The sequence below is a fragment of the Macaca nemestrina genome, chromosome 12, assembly GCF_043159975.1.
Source record: "Macaca nemestrina isolate mMacNem1 chromosome 12, mMacNem.hap1, whole genome shotgun sequence".
Lineage (NCBI taxonomy): Eukaryota > Metazoa > Chordata > Mammalia > Primates > Cercopithecidae > Macaca > Macaca nemestrina.
Genome location: NC_092136.1, coordinates 38,023,064 through 38,044,475, shown reverse-complemented (window position 1 = coordinate 38,044,475; position 21,412 = coordinate 38,023,064). Strand labels below are relative to the sequence as shown.

General features: G+C 42.6%; 1 protein-coding gene across 1 annotated transcript in view; it reads right to left on the bottom strand.

Annotated features, from left to right (window-relative positions):
* Nucleotides 1-18,618, bottom strand: part of LOC105463286 (leucine rich repeat containing G protein-coupled receptor 4) — a 108,678-nt gene extending 90,060 nt beyond the window's left edge. The window contains exon 1 of the mRNA XM_071074946.1: nt 17,908-18,618. Within this exon, the coding sequence (XP_070931047.1) occupies nt 17,908-18,092 (185 nt within the window). The 5' untranslated portion in view covers nt 18,093-18,618. The remainder of the gene's footprint in view (nt 1-17,907) is intronic.
* Between the last annotated feature and the right edge of the window lie 2,794 nt (nt 18,619-21,412).

Below are 21,412 nucleotides of genomic sequence, written 5' to 3'. Positions count from 1 at the left end.
CACAGGAAATTTTATATTGTCATCCAACAGACACAAGCCACAGCAATACAAGTCAAAAGTCTCACTAAATGTTAATATTAAATTAAATGTTAAAGATTAACACAGTCAAAGGACCATCTCTTCTGATAATGCTCTTCCACTTGCCTTGTTTGTCTTTCTTTCTTTCTTTTTTTTTTTTTCCAAGTCTCACTTTGTCGCCCAGGCTGGAGTGCAGGGACAACATCATAGTTCCCTGCAGCCTCAAATTCCTGGTCTCTAAGTGATCCTCCTGCCTCAGCCTTCTGAGTAGCTGAGACTACAAGTGTGTGCCACCATGCCAGGCTAATTTATTTTTTGTAGAGATGGGGTGTTTCATTTTTAACATACCCTGGAGCACTATAAATGTTTCTGGTCATGTTGTACAACTAAATGTAACTGAATTTCTCCCCTATTCAATGGGGAATTTGGGCCAGAGCAACTGCCAGCTCCTAACAGAAGTATACTGAGAAGGGAGGAAAAGTCTAAAAACAAAAATCAACAGGAGAATTTGGTGTTACGATTTACGTGGCTGAAAAGTTTAGCAAATAATAACTACCATGTCTATAAACAAATATACGCCATTGGAAGAAATTGATTTTTTGCTTTCCCCATGGAACGACATAGCCTTTTTGATGGGTGGACCATAATACACAAGAGTTTTAGCTCCACTGCACTAGATGACTAGATCCTTTCCAAATCTACATTCTAAGGAGCTGAGAACACTTCAAGCACAGAACAAAACAAAACCTCTCCAGAATTAATTCCCCATCTACATAATGAGAAGTTTACGATACCTAAGACATGTACAATGGATGAACGCCTACATTTAGGAAGAGCACTGAAAGACACTGTTATACAACCCACTCAACCAAATAACCCTAGTCTATAAAAGCAAGATCCAACACCCTGCCTGCAAAACCTCTCATTACTAGTGGTAGTAAGTCCTCACTTGCCATGGTTTTTCCATCTCTAAAATGGGGAGAATAATAACAGCATTGCTTTAGAGGCCTATTGGGAGGCTTAAATAGATAATATGTGTTAAGCATTTCCCTTAGTACCTGGCACTCAATAACATTATTATGAGCATCTAAGTTAATAACAAGAGGATGGTGATGATATTATCTGAATGGCAGGACAGACCGGAGAGCTCTTCATGAGTAAGAATGCAACATAAGTGAAATGAGAAAGCAAAATGCTTCCAGGGGAAGAAGACAACCTTTAGAATCACCAAGCAAATGACTGTTTAGGATGAGGCTGGCTATCACTAGTACATTCAAAATTAAAACTGTGGCCACAGATTCAATCATGAATAATAGCCCTGCTGCTAAAGGAAAGAGCACACAGATCCAAATGGAAACCCATCAAGTCTGTAAAACATTAACAGCTTAATAAACATCAGCTCACACCATCAACACACACGGTGTTCGAGTCAATGAAAGAGTACCAACTAAATTAATACCAAGTTGACTAAATGAATGCCTTGGGGGAAAAAAAGGCTCATGGGTGATTCACTTTTATGCTGACTTCCCTATAAAAACATCTTCAACAGGAGAGGCAGGAAATTCCAGTGAGTGAATGGGGGCAGCTATATGGAAACCATCATACTGCACATTTTGCTTTTTAATCGACTGCAAGGTTTTGGTTTAAAGCAGCATATTCAGAAATTTGCTTCTTTAGAAACAGAACAGTGAGTCCACTAACAGATCTGATCCTCATATACCATGTAAGTGAAGTTCATGCAAGAAAGAAAAAGCAAGTCAAAAAGCGTATGACTGATACTTTCCAGACACACACAAAAAAACACTATTAACATGGGAAATGATGTGAAAGTTTTTAAACAAGTATGTATAAAAAGCAAAAAGACTAAGTTAGAGATACTTTTTAAAAGTTCTGCTACGAATAACAGATAACTTCATTTTACACAATAGATTTTGAATCTAAATCAAGTCATAGTCTCCCAGTGTATACAGACATACAGATGTGTGTGTGCTTTTTGGATGCACATTTTTTTCTGTTCTTATTTTTTTTTCCTGTAATAACCTGTAGCTTCTCACCATTTTGTTTCTCATTTCACCTTTTCCTCTTCTGATAAATTGTCAAATATCTAAGCAAACTACAGGGATGAACAAACTTAAATATGGAACACCTGAGCTTCACAAACTACCATCCACTAACTGTGGGATATTTGACCAAGTTACCTAATCCTTTTAAATCCCAGTTTGCTCAGTGACAAAATGGGAATCCTGCCATGGACCAAGATGGTTACTGTGGAAATTCCCATTAGCACATGTAAGATGCATAATAGGCCCTGCAATTCTTCATTAAATTTCCGTTTTTAAAAAAATCAGACATTCCAAATATGAATATATTAATAATTCAAACTTTTTTCACTGTAAGCAAAATGCTTCACGTTAGGGTAATTTCTACAGGAGTCTCTGGCGGGTATTATAGTAACTGCTAGGTATCATAAAGCAAGCTAAGAATTATTTTAAAAGCAGACATTCTCAGTTTAGAAGAGTTTAAAGAACTTAAAAAAAGAAAGCAGACATCTAAACAAAATCAGTTTTTAACAGCTTTTGCTAATACTACACACCATGCTAACAATATATTGTGACTATAAGGAATTGGTGATAACAAACCTCACCACAGTCCAAGACATTAAAATTGAGATTTTCTTATAAACATACATTTAGCATATGACCCAGGATCTCACTCTAGTATTTACGCAAATGAAATAAAAACCTAAGTTCGTACAAAAGCCTCTATGTGAATATTTACGGTAGCTTTATTTATAATTGCCAAAAATCTAGAAATAGGGCAAATGTCCCTCAACCGGCGAATGGAGAAACAAATTATAGTATATGTATACAATGGAACACTCCTTAGCAATGAAAATGAGTACTAGCCAGGCACAGTGGCTCACACCTGTAATCCCAGCACTTTGGGAGCCAGGGCAGGAGGCTCATTTGAGGCCAGGAGTTCAAGACTAGTCTGGGAAAAACAGCAAGACCCCATCTCTGCAAAAAAATAAAAAAATCAGGCAGGCATGGTGGCACATGCCTGTAGTCCCAACTATTTGGATGGCTGAGGTAGGAGGACTGCTTGAGCCCAGGAGTTAGAGGCTGCAGTGAGCTGTGATCATGCTACCGTGCTCCAGCTTGGGCAACAAAGCAAGTCCCTATCTCAAAAAGAAAAAGAAGAAAAAGAAAAGAAAGTGAGTATTACATATTAATATATGTAACAACATGTTACAATCTCAAATGCAGTACGGTGAGTAAAAGAGGCCAGACACAAAAGGCTACATTGTTCTATTACATTTTTATGGCATCCTAATAAAGGCAAAACTACATAATGTGAGGAAACCAAGGTAGAAAACAGTTCAGCAGTTGTCAGAGGTTGGAGGTGAAGAGAGGAGATAACTACAGAGAGGCATGGAAATTCAGCTAGTGAAGAAATGCTCTATATATTCACAGTGACTGTGGTCATATGACTGTATACATTTTGAAACTCACAGAACTGAACACTAAAAAGGAGGCATTTTAAACTTGAGGAGCTTGGGGAAGTTTTCTCTATGAATTCATAGTTTTGTTTTTTTAATTTTTTTTTTTTTTTTTGAGATGGAATTTCGCTCTTTTTACCCAGGCTGGAATGCAACGGCACGATCTCAGCTCACTACAACCTCTGCCTCCTGGGTTCAAGCGATTCTCCTGTCTCAGCCTCCAAGTAGCTAGGACTATAGGCGCCTGCCACTATGCCCGGCTAATTTTTGTGTTTTTAGTAGAGATGGGGTTTCACCATGTTGGCCAGGCTGGTCTCAAACTCCTGATGTCAGGTGATCCACCCACTGCGGCCTCCCAAAGTGCTGGGACTACAAGTGTGAGCTACCATGCCAGGCCTTTAATTTATAGTTTTGAAAGTCAAGGAAGCAGTCAAAGTAAGGAAGATGGAACATCTAAGATTAACCATTTATTTTAGGATAAAAATACGGAGGCAATAAATAAAAAGGGAACCACAAATAGATTCATTTATGAAGAACCATAAAACAGAAACTTTTAAAAATTTAACCTTAAAAGAGCCAATAAATTTAAAGGAAATCTATTATAATCAAGAACTACAAAAGGAATCACTCTTATGAGAAAACGTGAAGGCCAATCATTTCTATTAGCATATTGTTATTCAGCTTATGTTCAGTAATGATACCAAGAACCATCAGAAATAACTTCTAGAAGAGATGTCTATATAAATTTAAATATTTGGCTATATCAGGGATAAAATAATCAATGGGAGCTCACTGCCTTTTAGATAAATCATCAACTTCTGTCAAAACCAGTCTACATGTCTGAAAAACAATGAAACTAGAAATTCAGGCTGGAGTAACTTGAGGGTTGGGAAGGACCCTGATGAAATGGATGTCATTACTTCCTCTGCCAACATCATAAATCTTCTTATCCTTGGATGTCACAGCGGGCGTTTTTTCCTACTTCTGGAATGCCACCTCAGCCAGGATGGTGTGAAGGGCAAATTCTTTTTTTTTTTTTTTTTTTTTTTGAGACAGTCTTGCTGTCACGCTGGCTAGAGTGCACTGGCGCGATCTCGGCTCACTGCAACCTCCACCTCCTGGGTTCAAGTGATTCTCCTGCCTCATCCTCCCAAATAGCTGAGATTACAGGCACCCACCACCGCACCCACCAAATTTTTGTATTTTTAGTAGAGACGGGGTTTCACTATCTTGGCCAGGCTGGTCTCAAACTCCGGATCTCATGATCCACCCACCTCGGCCTCCCAAAGTGCTGAGATTACAGGCATGAGCCACAGTGCCTGGCTGGCAAATTCTTTTAACACAGAATAAGTGCTGAGAGGCTGAGTGCAATGGCTCACTCCTGTAATCCCAGTACTTTGAGAGGCCAAGGCAGGTGGATTACCTGAGGTCAGGAGTTCGAGACCAGCGGGGCCAACATAGTGAAACCCCATCTCTACTAAAAAAGATAAAAATCAGCCAAGCATGGTGACATGTGCCTGTGGTCCCAGCTACTCGAGAGGCTGAAGCACGAGAATCACTTGAACTGGGAGGCAGAGGCTGCAGTAAGCCGAGATGGTGCCACTATGCTTAAGCCTGGGCAACAGAACAAGACTCCGTCTCAAACAAAAGAATAAGAGCTGAGAAAGACAGGAATTAACTTACTCTTCAATTTTATGTTCTTGACCGTCTCCTATCACACCTGCTGATGAGCCTCAATACTATAGATTTAGATGCCACAGACAAAAGTCCTCAATGCTAGCTGAGCTGAAATCGAGCCCCCAAGTAGAAGGCTAGTACTATATGCAACAGAAACTTTTAAAGGTCATTGCAGCAGTGTTTGGCTAGCAGGACAATGATCAATTGATCTCTTTCTGTGGACTGACAAGAAGATAAACATAAAGGCAGGCAGTCTTCAAGGTCTATCCTACTGGGAATTCAAGCATCTGTGATCCCAACACACACCACATATCAAATGTGGGACAGCAATACCCAAATGCCCTTTGGTGAAATACATGATTAGGTAGAAAACCCATTATGGAAGCAGGCCATCCTAAGTTAATTCAAATTGATATTAGAAATTGATTTATCCAAAACAAGGGATTTTCTTTCCACAGAATATAATGAGGCTCTGGAAAACACAGTTTGATTACTAACAGCAGAGCCTGTGGTTTGTGCACAGATTTGCCAACCTACCATAAAGTATGAAACATTCTGCTGCATGCCCTCACAGCCCCAGACTCTGTGTGTGAAGGATTGGAATGAAATATTCCATATGTTTTCTTTGTCAGTGACATGGCTATTGAAAGCAAGGCCACGGTAGTCTCCCTGCTGAGGGACTGGGTCAAGCTATTCATGTGTAACCAGGCAGATGTCAAGATGGTAATGGGAAAAACATCTCAAACATTTTTTTTTTTTTTTTTTTTTTAAGAAAGAGACCCAGGGTAGAAAATGCACAACTGTATTTGAAACACTCAGCCAATCTAAATAGGTTGTGAGTGCTACTGCATATGTTAGCTACTATTCTGGCTTTATAATTCATGTTCAAATCAGGTCTGAATCAAAACTCAGAAAAGTTTTTAAAGTTTCTGAGAAAGATTTAACTGTGCTTAAGAATGTCAGATAACTTTTTAAAAATATGTAATACTTTAAAGAAAGGATTTTAGTTTTAAATTTACTTTTAAGATAATAAGCTTTTCTTTAGCCACAAAACCAAGCATTAATTGCAAATGTAAAAAAAAAAAAAAAAAATAGGAGCACGCTGGCTGACACCTGTAAACCCAGCACTTTCAGAGGCTGAGGCAAGAGGATCGTTTGAGGCCAGGAGTTCGAGGCCAACCTGGACAGCAAAATGAGAACATATCTCCATAAATTAAAAAAATAAAAATAAAAAACACACAGGTATCCAATAACCAGTAAAATCGTAAAAGAAATACTTTCAAAATACTTAAAAAGTTCTTTTGTAATCTGCACATTTCTAGAACAAAGTGATGTGAAAAATAAGAATGCAGCCAAATTGTCCATGATAAGTAAATCTTACCCACCTTCTACATCAAGCTTGTCCAACCCACAGTCCACAGGCCACATGCAGCCTAGGACAGCTTTGAATGCAGCACAACACAAATTCATAAACTTTCTAAAAACATTATGAGATTTTTCTGCACTTTTTTTTTTTTTTTTTTTTTTTTTAGCTCATCAACTATCGTTACTGTTAGTATATTTTATGTGTGGCCAAAGACAATTTTTCTTCCAGTGTGGCCCAGGGAAGCCAAAAGATTGGACACCCGTGCTCCTTACGTCCACATGGAAAGAAAGAAAGTGATCTGAAAAACTACAGTGGGCTCTCATTGGCATGAAGGTTCCCAAAGACTGAGTTGGGATTTTTTTTTTTTTTTTTTTTTTTTGAGAGAGAATCTCACTCTGTCGTCCAGACCGGATCTTGGCTCACTGCAACCTCCGCCTCCCGAATTCAAGCAATTCTCCTGCCTCAGTCTCCCAAGTAGCTGGGACTACAGGCGCCCGTTGCCATGCCAAGCTAACTTCTTTTTTGTATTTTTAGTAGAGACAGGGTTTCACCACATTGGCCTGGCTGGTCTTGAACGCCTGACCTCAGGTAATCTACCCGCCTTGGCTCCCAAAGTGCTGGGATTACAGGCGTGAACCACCGCCCCCAGCCACTGAGTTAGGATTTTTAATGAAAGTCCTCATTGTCACAAAGTCTGGAAGTAGAAAGTCAGTATCTACAGATCACTTTGACACTGTCTTTAAAGGATGGGCTATCACACACCCATTTGCTCTGAAGAGAAACCCTACATTCGCCTGTTAGGACAGCACTTTCTACTTGACCAGCCGTCTCAGGAAAGCAGCAACAAGTCACAGAGACCCAGGCAAAAAATGTAAGATTTCCCTTGAGCTCCCTCCTCCAGATAAACCGTACCTCTCCTCCATAAGGCTTTCCTGTTAGAGGGAAGTAGCACCATCTACAAGAAGGTATCTTTATAAAATCAGATGTACTACTGTTTCTCTAACAGGGTCTTTATGGATTTTTGCACGAAAAATCTACCAGATGAGTAGCCTTTTTCCATTAGCACAGTGGCTCACCTGTGAAGTCTATGGGCTTTGAACCTAATATATATTCAAAGAACCAAAGAAACACGGTTAGAATTTTAAGTCACTGTTATAACACACACACACAAAACGGCTTAGTCACTCCCACAAGAAATGATAACAAATTGAGTTTTCACTCGGTGTCACTCAAAAAAGTCATGCTGCGGCCAGGTGTGGTTGCTCACGCCCGTAATCCCAGCACTTTGGGAGGCCGAGATGGGCGGATCACGAGGTCAAGAGATCGAGACCATCCTGGCTAACATGGTGAAACCCCGTCTCTACTAAAAATACAAAAAATTAGCTGGGCGTGGTGGCGGGCGCCTGTAGTCCCAGCTACTCGGGAGGCTGAGGCAGGAGAACGGTGTAAAACCCGGGAGGTGGAGCTTGCAGTGAGCCAAGATGGCGCCACTGCACTCCAGCCCAGCGACTGAGCAAGACTCTGTTTCAAAAAAAAAAAAAGTAATGCTGAAGCGTTTCCTTGGTGCAACCCTAAAGATAATGCAAGCTCCCTCTTCTTGCACAAGGGAAATGCTAAGTCCAAAGTGGTTAAGTGACTTGCCCAAGCTCTACAATGCCTTTCTGAACTCAGAGGTCTTCATGTCCTGTTTCAGACTCCTCAAAAAAAAAAAAAAAAAAGAAAGAAAGAAAGAAAAGAAAAAAGAAAAAAAACCGTTTTGGAAAATCTATTCATAAAAATACGCCTATAAAAGAAGCCTGAGGGCCTGGCACAGTGGCTCACAACTGTAATCCCAGCATTTTGGGAGGCCAAGGCAGTCAGATCACTTGAGCCCAGGAGTTGGAGACCAGCCTGGGCAACACGGTGAGACCCTGTCTCTAAAAAAGGAAAAAAAAAATACAAAACTTAGCCAGGCAAGGTGGCGCTCACCTGTAGTCCCAGCTACTTCGGAGACTGAGGTACGAGGATGCCCTTAGCCTGGGAGGTCAAGGCTGCAGTGAGCCGTGACTGCACCACTGCACTTCAGCCTGGGTGACACAGTGAGATCCTGTCTCAAAAATAAAAAGAATGGGGAGTTGATAGTAACTTAAAAAGCTAGATGACATGACCATGGACTCAAAATGAACTTGGAGAATGGAAGGCCAACCAGAAAATTTTTCTTTGTAGAAAAACATTAAGATGTTTAAAAATTAATCAAATGAAATAAATAGCAGAAATAGCAGAGAAGGGATGAAAACCGAGATTATGATAAACTGCTAAATATCAGTTAATAAACCTATAATGTAGAATATTTAAAACATGACACTTGGCTGGGCGCAGTGGCTCACACCTGTAATCCCAGCACTTTGGGAGGCTGAGGCGGGCAGATCACCTGAGCTCAGGAGTTCGACAGCAGCCTGGCCAACATGGTGAAACCCTGTCTCTACTAAAAATACAAAAACCAGTCAAGTGTGGTATCAGGTGCCTGTAATCCCAGCTACTTGGGAGGCTGAGGCTGGAGAATCACTTAAACCCAGGAGGCGGAGGTTGCAGTGAACTGAGATCGTGCCACTGCACTCCAGCCTGGGCAACAAGAATGAAACTCCACCTCAAAACAAAACAAAACAAAAACAGGACAGAAAGATATTTGAAATGTATTAAATTCATTTAATATTCCCTTCTCATGAACTCAGATTAAATTACGTAAGAATTCTGTGTACACTTCAACTTGTGTGAGAGAAGGAGATCCTGAAGGGCAACTAAAGAGCAATTATCACATTTAAAATATGCAAAGACTGGATTAATTTAGTATCTAAAACAGAAGGCTGAAGAGCACATGAACAGTTTCCACGAACTGAAATCTGAAGGTCCACAGTTAACATATCTGCTTTCTCTCCCCTACTACAGAAAAGAGTTGATAGGCTAGCCTAAGAGTTCCTGTTAAGTTACTCAAGAGTGTTCTCTCCTTCTCTGGAGAATTATTCTGCAAAAATCCAGCTCTCTGAGATGGTTTGCACACAGAAGAAGGCTGATAATCTAGAATGGAGTGGCAACCATGAATTTCCTCCCTCCTGAAAATATCTGGTCTGCCAAGCCCTTCATATATGACCCTTATGGTTTCTTCAAGGGCTTCTAAACATAAAGCTGATCCCTTACGGAAATGGGAAAAACCAGGAAGTTAGCCATGGTATAGCCCACGCCTTACTCCCTAGAGTTTCAGAGAAGAGATTGCCAGTTTGCAAACACACCTCCCATTCAGCAACTTCAAAACCAGACACTTGAAGAGTGAGAATTATAAAATTCATCACCCCTCACATGAAAACAGCTCTAATAAAGCTCTTTAGGGGAGTTTTGATGTCACCACTTGTACTAAATGACTCTGCTGTTTACACTAAGAGCTACACAAGGAACCTCAAAGCCTGAGGGGAGTGGAGAAGTGCGACCTGAAGCAATCCCAGGCACATTCCTTAGCTATGCCTATTACAGCTCCAAGGTAAGGAGCTATCTCCCTGCCAAATTTATGTCACTCTTCTTGGGAAGAAAAATTTCCCCAAATAGAACTTTAAAAATATAAGGGGATAGAGAGAATCTAACTTGTTATTTTTTCTGGATATTGGGTTCTACATCCTGATTCAAATACCAAAAATACTTTGCTGCCAGGGTACAATGAGATTTTCACTCTTTCAAGGGTCAATTTTGTTTTTAAAACTTTGAAAAAAAAAAAAACTACATTCTCTTAGTGTAAATCTAGAAAATACAACCAGCTAAAGGGGTTTACATGGCCTTTTAAAAAGGCTTATCTTGATTCAGAATACTTAATTACAAATTAAATATAAAGAATAAAGAACCACTAAATGTCTTGTAACATATTAAATATGCTTCCTCTGCACATTTTCTCACTAGCACAAACAGCAGGCCAGCCTGGGATCTAAACGTATACCCAATCTTGGCCCAGCTGCCTCCCAAAATATCTATGGTTTACATTTCCTTACAAGGATATGCTTATATACTTATGTACCAACATGTTGCCACAGGAGGGTGGTTCAATGCCTTACCCATAAGATCTTTCATGACAGAAAGCTAAGAAGTATATATTTTTTATTTATTTTTATTTATTTTATTTTTTTTTTTGAGACGGAGTCTGGCTCTGTTGCCCAGGCTGGAGTGCAGTGGCCGGATCTCAGCTCACTGCAAGCCCCGCCTCCCGAGTTCACGCCATTCTCCTGCCTCAGCCTCCCGAGTAGCTGGGAGTACAGGCACCCGCCACCTCGCCCGGCTAATTTTTTTTTGTATTTTAGTAGAGACGGGGTTTCACCGTGTTAGCCAGGATGGTCTCGATCTCTTGAACTCGTGATCCGCCCGTCTCGGCCTCCCAAAGTGCTGGGATTACAGGCTTGAGCCACCGTGCCCGGCCGAAGTATATATTTTTTAAATATTCATTTCTGGGACCTGGACTATTACAAGGGTATTACTGAACCTCGGTCACTTGCATCTAAAATAAGAGGTGCATAATGCCAAATCTTGTGGTTGGGGAAAGACCAGGCTGGTGAGCTTTTTTGACAATTAAAATATGTAATGGTATAAAAAACACATTTTAGAGATTAAAATCAACCAACCCAATTATTCAGAGTTTTAATTGCCTGGACACGACACAGAATATTTTAGTATGCTTTAAAAATCTTGCTAAAAATAGCTCAGCCATACACAAAGTTTAATAACAAATATTTGTCTATGTGTGAGTGAACTGAGAGTATACTACCACACAATTACATCTTGCAATTTAAAAGAAGTGTTTGAATACTAACTTGTTAGTCTTTGGAAAATTGAGAAGTTATTAACTGTACATGAGCTAAAAATCATGATCTGTCTCATGCTAAGACTGATTTCTAAACTCAATTTTTAACTCACCCAATTGTAGACAATAGAGTTGACACCTAGCATACAGTGTGACCATCAGGTGCTGAAAGGCACAAAAGAAATGTCAAGAGAGGCAGACAAATTAGCCATTGTGTAAGAGTACTGATTTGCTAAATGTCCTAGATTTTTTTTTTTTTTCACTGACAGGATTTACAATTACAGCATTTTATCATCTTCAATCAAGCTTTTAAAAAACCACACTTCACCGAACAAAGTTGGGCGAAAAAAGAAAAAAGTCATCCATATTCTTTTATATATAGGAAAACAAGCTTTAACCTTGCCAACAACTTGAAGGCCGCACAGGGTGGTTAAATAGCAAGCTGGGTAACATATTTCTCAATCCAAAACCTTGAGATCAAGTTTAAAACATTAAAAGAGCAAAGCTGTCTTATAAAGAATACTCTAAGTTACATTACTTTTATTTTTCAGAGTTAAAGGCACATTTTGCAGGGTTTTAACTTTTAACCCAAGTATATCAACAAATACTGTACTTTTAAAGATAATTATCATTTTTTAATAGAGAAAAGGTGGGAGACAGTCTTAAAAATATTTCCATGAATTACTAAACGATTCTTACAACTTTACTTAATATTCTACTCAGATTCACAGAAATTCAAAGCAAAGAGAGAGGCGTTAGCCATCATCTAGTCAAATGTCCATTATTTATTGATTAGAAGAATGAGAATAAACGGCACCATCAAGGAGACCAGAAACTAAACTCCAAACTTGCAAGCTGCCAGTACTTTCCATTATTATAAAGATGACTAAAATAAGAAGCTGACAGATAGACTTGACAGAGACAGAGGCCAAGAATATGCCTAAACTTGCCTGGATCCACCTACTAATACAGAACTTTGATCTTTCCTAAGAGATTAAGTTGTCAAATGTTACCTTACAATCCTAATGTTAAGAGCCAAGGGCCTGGACATTAAAAATCACTTATGATACCATGACCGGCACAGCATTTAGTTTGACTGGAAATTATAAAACATTATTGGTTACTATAAGCCTTAAGGACCCCTAAGTGAGGGAATTACTGGTTCATGTCTCTCTTTTTTTTTTTTTTTCTTGAGAGGAGTCTCGCTCTGTTGCCCAGGCTGGAGTGCAGTGGCACAATCTCAGTTCACTGCAACCTCTGCCTCCTGGGTTCAAGAGATTCTCCTGCCTCAGCCTCCCAAGTAGCTGGGACCACAGGCGTGCACCACCATGCCTAGCTAACTTTTAAAATTTTAAGTAGACACGGGTTTCACCATGTTGGCCAGGCTGGTCTTGAACTCCTGACTTCAAGGGATCTACACACTTTGGCCTCCCAAAGTGTTGGGATTACAGGCGTGAACCACCACGCCTGGCCTCAAGTCTTAAGAATTGCTCAGGTCATATCCAGTACACTTTTGCCTGTGAGGCATGAGTTCCCCATTCAGTGGAAATGTTTCAGGTGTACTGGACAACTGGAGGAGTCTCCTGGGTAGGTGAGACAGTCTACAATTTAGACACCTATACTTCACTTAAGACAATACAGAGGACCCAAAGAATGTATAAACATCAAATTAAGGCCGGGCATGATGGCTCATACCTGTAATCCCAGCACTTTGGGAGGCCGAGGCCGGTGGATCACAAGGTCAGGAATTCAAGACCAGCCTGGTCAAGATGGTAAAACCCCGACTCTACTAAAGACACAAAAAAATTAGCCAGGTGTGGTGGCAGGTGCCTGTAATCCCAGCTACTTGGGAGGCTGAGGCAGAGAATTGCTTGAACCTGGGAGGCGGAGGTTGCAGTGAGCCGAGGTCGTGCCACTGCACTCCAGCCTGGTCAACAGAGCAAGAGTCCATCTCAAAAAATTAATTAATTAATTTAATTAAATAGAGAACAACAACAAAAAAACTTTTGGCAGTGAGAGTTGTTGGCTTGTTTTACAGATGAGGAAAATAAGGTCCTGAAGGGTTAAGCATGTGATTCATTCAAGGTCACTCCTGTGAATTATTGACAGATCTGGAACCCAGCTCTCCCTATGCCTGGCAGAATATTTTTTCCTCGCTTATATTTAAAGAGAATCCATGGTTCACTAGTTCAGAAAATAAAGGACCTATACTTAAAGATATTCATATATCGTTCTTGTTTTGAACAAAGTTCACTTGTATATAAATAAACTAACGCATCTCTAGAAAGACACACAACACAAACTAAGCCAACAATTGATTTCTGTAATTCAGAAATCAAAAGATGACAAAACTCTACCATCAATAAATACAAACATGTAGCCACTGATTACTAACCAGACCTGCCAGAGAATATACAGTAGATATCAGAAAATATGTTTAAAAAAATACTTTCAAATGGTATTAGTAAAAAGAAGAAAGGTGCTTGGAATAGTGAAAAAAAAAATACACCTTAGGGAAGAATCTGAGATGATCTTTGCAAAAGGAGATTCTTTAAAAACACTCTAAAGCCCTTCAGGTAACTCAATTCTATATAAAAAGCTGGACAACCTGCTCATGTACAGGATACATACTGTGAAGGTTTGAGAGATTATGACTAATTATATGGAAGTGAAGATGTTGAGTAACTTTTTGTACAGTATCCAAATTACTGAAACAGAGTGATTTTCTTTTCCAAGTGTTAAGCCTACCCACAGGAAACAACCAAGGCTATTCTACCCTAGCAGAGTGCCTTAGCTAGTCATGCATTCTGCAACAAGTCTCCATGGCAAATTTCCTAACACACACTTCTAAACACAAAGAACTCCTCCAAGTAATAAACAGGTTCGTGTGAGTTCAACTAAAAGGATATTCTGCTACTCCTGGGATACTTTTATGAGAGGATCATAACCTTATTGTCACCTTGCCATCCTAAAATTGCATAAAAAATATAAAGTCATAAAACTTCTGGAAGTAAGCAGCAGCCTTAGAGGTGATCAAGTGAATCCAATTGCTTCACTTTTCAGATGAGGAAATTGTCAGTGAATTGCTTCATTTTTCAGATGAGGATATTGTCACAAAAAAAAAAAAGAAAAAAAAGTGAATGACTTGCCCAAGGCCATACAATTATTCAGTGGCATAGTAAGGCTGTGATCAAGTACTCAGGTCCACCACTTTCTTCACGAAGTCACAGAAATAGCCTTGCTAATCTTAAAACTATATGCCAAACATAACCTAGGACGTGCAAATTTGTGCTCAAGGTCTACATTTCTCAAACACCATAGCAATAACACACAAATGAGAGGACTCACATATACATTCCCCTCCCCATGACTTCATCTCTTTCTCCCAATCTTGGAATGTAGGTGATTGAGTTATTACCACAAATACGGTAATAACCTTGAATCCTTCTGATTAAACTTTGGAATTTTAATATTAGTAAGATTACGGCCTTGAACACTCTTCAGGGTGAATTGTGACAGGTCAGTCCATTGTGACACAAGATTGAACACTGTCGTTCAAAAACATAAATAGTCACTACAGGGGCAGCAAATGGTGTGAACACAGGAATCCCATTCACAGTACTGAGGATTACATCTGACGCTGTCCCCAGACTCCGGTAAAGCAGCTTTCACCAGGAAATAGACACTGTTAGACTGAACAAGTTTCAACGAGCCTCAAGGAGAAGAAGCAGGTATTCTCTCTCTGGGACCTTCTCAAATCTGGACAAAAGGCTAAGTGCTGAGAATGTTGCATCTGAAAATCCCCTGTAGGAATGGTGTCTGAATTCCATGCCATGGTTCTGCTCTCAGTGTGGCCTTGCATCCTTATTTATTCACTCCAGCATTTTTAAGTGCCTCCTATATACCAGGCTCTGGGGACCCCAAGTTGAGTAAAATAAAATCACTGCTCTGTCAGTCCCAGGATCTCTAAAGTGGAATGCACCCTCCACCCCTGTCCCCAGGGGAGGTGAAAGCACTACTCCAGGACAAGCCATTGAGCAATGAGAAGAAAATGAAGAACTCTGATTAGTAATTATAGTCTCATCTTTTTAACTTCTACTTTCATGATTGTAATTTTCTGTATAACTACAGAGGTTTTTGGTTCACATGCTCCAGAAATTAAGAATAGGTGAACAAACGCTTAGAGACCACGGAACTAGTCTCCTGATGTGTAACTGTAGCTAAGTAAAGCTGCGATGGGAGAACAGACTGGAAGTACTTGGAAAAAGACCCTAGCTGATCACAACATGTCCTATATACGATCGACTGGAGTGTGCAGACCTGCAGCGCTGGCCTCGCTTCACACATGGCTTTTGAGAATCACTGAATGAGCTAGTGTCCCCATGAGTAAAACGCAAATATGCTGCTCTTGAAAACCCTTTTAGAGAGGGTGGTTATATATATTTTTGAGGGTGAAATGAGTAGTAGGGAGAAATAAGGAGTCACCAGAATGTATGATCACTCTACCTATGGGTCACAAATCTAAGAAAATAAAACACATTTTCACAGCACCAAAGCTCAGAAAGTGCTAAAATAATGCTAGTTTAGGCACTCCAATTTAGACTGGTACCAATTATTTTTGTTTCCTAAGCCATGAACACTAACTTAATCTAAGGCCCAAAGTTGAAGATACAGCATTTCACTACCTTCAGTGAGTTCTACCAGAAGATGCTTTGGAGAGAGGAGTATGTTCCTATAAAAATGTGATTATTTCTTTGTGGTTTTAGATACTAATGTAAAACAGCCCTTTTCCTTATAGGACAAGTCTACTCACTAAAATGTGAGGAATCTGCTAAACAAGGTCTTTACAACTAGTCAAAATAGTAAAATCATGCTTTTCTGTTCTATGCAGAGCCTTGCAAGAGGTTCAGGTAGAGGGACCTTTCTTTCTGCACAAATTCCCTAAACGTTTGTAGAAAACTTGGGGAAAAATTAGCCCCATTTCCTCTCCACAGGTCTTCTTTCTCTTGATTCAATTCATTCCTGCTCAAACTTTCCCACTTAATGTAACTTTGTGAACAAAATGCTCTTCACCGCAAAGTTAACTTTTGTTTTTCAATATAAGTTAAACTTCACTATACTGAAAAAAAAAAAAAAAAAAAAAAGACCTCAAATACATAACTAAAACTAACCTGAGACAGGAAAAATAACAAATGGGGAGGGGAAGGCTGAAGGTGAAAGAATGAAACAGGTTCCAAGACAACAGGTCTCGATGCTCACTAAAAGTCCATTCTGAGAGGGCAGGGAGAACGCCTTTGCCACCACCGACCTGGAAATACAGCAATGCTCCTGCCTGCATAAAGATTTCTTCACAGGGTCCTTTAAAACTTTCTGTTTCTAAGAGGTCCCTTCCACAATAGGTAAAAGGAAATTCCGTCTACCCGAGGGCCCCTCAGGAGCCCTTCCTCTCTCACACGTTTCTTTGACTGCTCCTGATTTAAGCATTCAGCTGGCCACGCAACATAAGAAGCAATAAGAACACGCAAGCCCTGCCCTCAGTCACCCTCTTCCTCCTCTATCCGTGGCCTTTGCCACCACCTCACAACCTAGTTCAGATTCCTCTTCTTTTCTCAAGGGAACATCTAAAGCTCTCAAGTCCCCGTTTGAACAGGGAGATTTTGGAAGTCTGAAACATTTGAGTGTCTTTCGATCTCAGACAGCTCAAAAGAAAAGATCTGTTGGTTGCGCGAAGGTGCATTAGAAACCGGCTGCTACCTTGCAGCCTGGGTTGAGCATATGCTCCGGAACTTGCTTCTCTTCCAACATCCTGCACCTCAAGTCAGCATTCCTTCTTTAAAAGACCTTGTTGGGTAACATCATTTCCACCAAGAGAACCCTGTAATTCTCCCTTGTTTTCTCGGACTCCCCTGCGTGCTGCAGAAGCCTGGGCGTTAGAGGGGTAGTCCCGAGTGGAACTGGGGGGAAGTAGGTGCCAGGACGCACTACCTGGATGGGGCCAAATTGGAAGGAGATTCGCCCTGACTGAGGTACAGGTGTTTCTTCTCCTCACATGCTGGAACCCAGGAGGCTCCAGGTGCTTCCCCACGAGACGTGCCTCAGTCTGCAGACTGAGGCCAAGTTCTCGGCGCCCTCAGCCCCGCCGGTGGCGGAACTCCTGCTAGCTGAGCGAGGGCCCGCAAGAGAAGGGAAGGTCGCGTGGACAGGCTGTCCGGGGCAAGCGTGTTTAGATTCCTTCCTCCTCCTTGGCCCCAGATGCCCTTGTGAGTTGGGGGTGTGCGCGGTGGGGTGGGAGGGTGCTTGTGCCCAAAAAGTCTGGGAACGAAAGCTACTGCTGGCTCGAACACGGACTGGCAAAGTGCGGAAAGCCCGTGGCGCAGGAGTGGGTGCCAGTCAGCCCGCACGCAGGTGACCGGCGGACCCCCTTCCCAGGCCCGGGCGGCGGCGGGGCGGGGTGGGGTGGGACTGACCCCTGGCTCCGCCCCGCGGCGCCCCCCGCTGGGCCCCCTCCCCCGCGTCCCCGCCGCCCGCACTCACAGCGCTTGGGTGAAGGCGCTGAGCCCCTCGGGCACGGCCGTCAGCCCCTTCCCGGAGCAGTCCACCCGACGGTCGCCGTCGCAGCTGCAGGGCGCCGCGCAGAGAGGCGGCGCCGCGCCGCTGGGCCCGGCAGAGCCGAGCAGCCCCAGGGCGAGGAAGCAGAGCAGCCCCAGCGGGCCCGGCATTGCTGCGGCCGCCTCCCGCGCCGGCCTCTCCCGCGGCGCCGCTTGCTCCGCTGCCCTCCGACGCCCCCCTCCGCCCCTGGGCAGCCGGCCTGCGGGCTGGGGCAGGGGTCTCTTCCTCGGCGGTCCGCGCAGGCTCGGCCCCTTCAGCAGTCCGCCGCAGCGGCGCAGGGACGCGGAGCTCCGGAGTTTCGCCCTTCCCGCTGCTCCATGGACGCGCAGAGGCAGCCCCGCTCCTCCGGCGGCTCAGGCCAGCAGGGCCGGCCCGGCGCAGCGGCGGGGGCCGCACTCTGCCATCGCACCCGCCTCCCTGTCCCCGGCCTCCCAATGCAGCGGCTCTTCAAGGTTGCAGAGCGCAGCCTTCAGCCATGCCGGCCACTCGCCCCAGCCCCCGCCGCGGCTCTCGCACAAACACCCAGACTCTGACTCGCTCTCTCCCCGCCGCGGATCAATCTCTTCCCGTCCTTTTCCCTTCTAGGGTTGCACGCTCTGGTTCCCAAGCCCCCGGCCGCTGGCTTATGCAAATCACTTAGGTACATGCAAAACTACCCCTTCTCCCGGAGCGCCATTGGCCCGGGGAGGTCTCGAGCTCATTAGTATGCAGAGAAGAGAGCCGCCATTGGCCAAGAGTAGGACCAGAGGGGCGTGTTTCTCGGGTGTGAGTGACAAGGTGGTGGTGGTTGTGGTGGTGGTGGTAGTGGTTCAAGGCAAAATCCCTGACTTGGCTGGATTTGTGTGGCAGGTTGTGGATTGAAGGTAGAAGGATAAGCGGACAAGGGGTCTAGTTTTTCCCTCCCCCAGCCATCTTTTTCTTCCCTCCGCAGAAATTGGATCTCCTAAATTGGATGACCTGGAAAGGAGAACTTCCCTTCAGCGTTCAGTTAAGTTTCAAATGACTCTCTGCTGTTCCAAAGGGCGAGGACGTCTGGAGCTCTGTAAACGGAAAAAAGATTTTGAAGAGGAGGAAAAAAGTTTCCCTCGATGTGACACACATCTTTGGATTTTAGCTATACACTAAGCTAAAAGTGTACCCTCTCCAGTGCGTCACTTCACCTGGGATCTTTACACCTATCTTGATATGCATTTGGTAGCTAAGTCTTACTTAGCAATTCATTCTCCCCAGTTCTCTCTCTGTATTTGGTGTTTTTGGTGACTGCAAATCAGACTCCTTTCGCACACACTTTAAAATCCTGAAACACAGGAATGTTGTAAAGGTCAGAGAAAATGATGTTTCTGAACACTGGACAATTTCCAAAACATCTGAGTGGGAGGTGACTACGGCTGAGAAGCCGGCAGCAACATTGGTGTTAGGTAATTATCAGCATTCCCTCCTCTGCTGGATTTTGAGTCCCTGTGGCCTAATAGACCCCACAGAATCTGTGGACCCCACATTATCTGTACCAACTACTGCTTTAGGGGTACTTCCTTTCTTGCTCTCTGCTGTGGCATTGTTTTACTCTATAATGGAGACATTTTTAATGAATACATTAAAACAAGCAGGATTCGCCGGGCCGAGCCCAGTGGCTCACGCCTGTAATCCCAGCACTTTGGGAGGCCGAGGCGGGCAGATCACCTGAGGTTGGGAGTTCTAGACCACCCTGACCAACATGGAGAAACCCCATCTCTACTAAAAATACAAAATTAGCCGGGTGTGGTGGCAGATGCCTGTAATCCCAGCTACTCAGGAGGCTGAGGCAGGAGAATTGCTTGAACCCGGGAGGCGGAGGTTGCGGTGAGCTGGAGATGGCGCCATTGCACTCAGCCTGGGCAACAAGAGCAAAACTCCGTCTCAAAACAAAACAAAAAAAAGCAGGATTTAAAAATAATTATCATATAAAGTTGACTAGCCATCGTATATAAATAAAACTTAGAACAATGGAAACAGGTTGATGCAGACCTATAAATTTAAAATGAAAAACTTCTATCATCTTTGTATTTGGGAGTTTATCTAAAAGATAATGTCAAGTTGGACACACAAGTCACATACAGTAAATATGTGTAGAAGCTAGAGAGTTTAATATGCCTTCATTTCAAGTTTTAGGAATGACATACCTCCTCTCACTGTAGGGCTGAAAGACAACTTAAAGATCCCCGGACAACTCTGGTTTTATAGATAAGAAATCTGAGGCTCTCAAGAGAGTGTGTTCTGCCCATCATCGTCACGGAACAGCTCCTGGGCTCCTGGCTCCTGGCTCCCAATCTGGTGCTCTTGGAGCCTTCCCTAAGTTGGCTTTCATCGTCTAAATCATTTCCATTATTTTCTAGCAAATTTCATGAACAAATGAAATAAGGAAGAAATTGTAAAGTTAGTTTCTGTAATCGGTTCTTTAAGATGTCTCTTTTTTTTTTTTTTTTTTTTTTTTTGAGACGGAGTCTCACGCTGTTGCCCAGGCTGGAGTGCAGTGGCGCGATCTCGGCTCACTGCAAGCTCCGCCTCCCGGGTTCCCGCCATTCTCCTGCCTCAGCCTCCTGAGTAGCTGGGACTACAGGCGCCCGCCACCGCGCCCGGCTAATTTTTTGTATTTTTAGTAGAGACGGGGTTTCACTGTGGTCTCGATCTCCTGACCTTGTGATCCGCCCGCCTCGGCCTCCCAAAGTGCTGGGATTACAGGCTTGAGCCACCGCGCCCGGCCTTTTTTTTTTTTTGAGACTGAGTCTCAGTGTGTCCAGTGGCACAGTTTAGCTCACTGCAACCTCCACCTCCCAGGTTCAAGTGATTCTCCTGTCTTAGCCTCACCAGTAGCTGGGATTACAGGTGCCCACCACCGTGTTTAGCTCCTTTTTTTTTTTTTTTTTTTTTTTTTTTTTTTTACTAGAGACAGGGTTTCTCATGTTGGCCAGGCTGGTCTCGAACTCCTCACCGCAAGTGATCCACTTGCCTCAGCCTCCCAAAGTGCTGGGATTATAGTCAGGAGCCATGGAGCCTGGCTTACATGCAAATCTTGATTAAAAATGGAGAATGATTTAGTAGGCCTAAGTGGGGCCCAGAAACCAGCATTTTTTTGCACAGCAAGTGAAAGTGACACAGGTGATTCATGAACCACACTTGGAGAACTTTATTCTTTGTCTTCAAATAATAAAGTCTTATGGCTGAAAACTTAGGTGAAAGGAGAGTTTCAGATTTTGAAAAAAGGAAAGATGCAGATTTTACTAAAGAATAAATTCCTATTGTCTATTAGATGACAATTGTAAGAAAGGAAGATTCAAATTTGCAGCTTAGCCAGGAAGATAAAAGATCAGGAACAAAAGACTTGGGTAGGGAACAGAAAAGATACGATATATTAAAGTGTTTGTATTTCTTATTTGCTACATTTTGTGTGCTT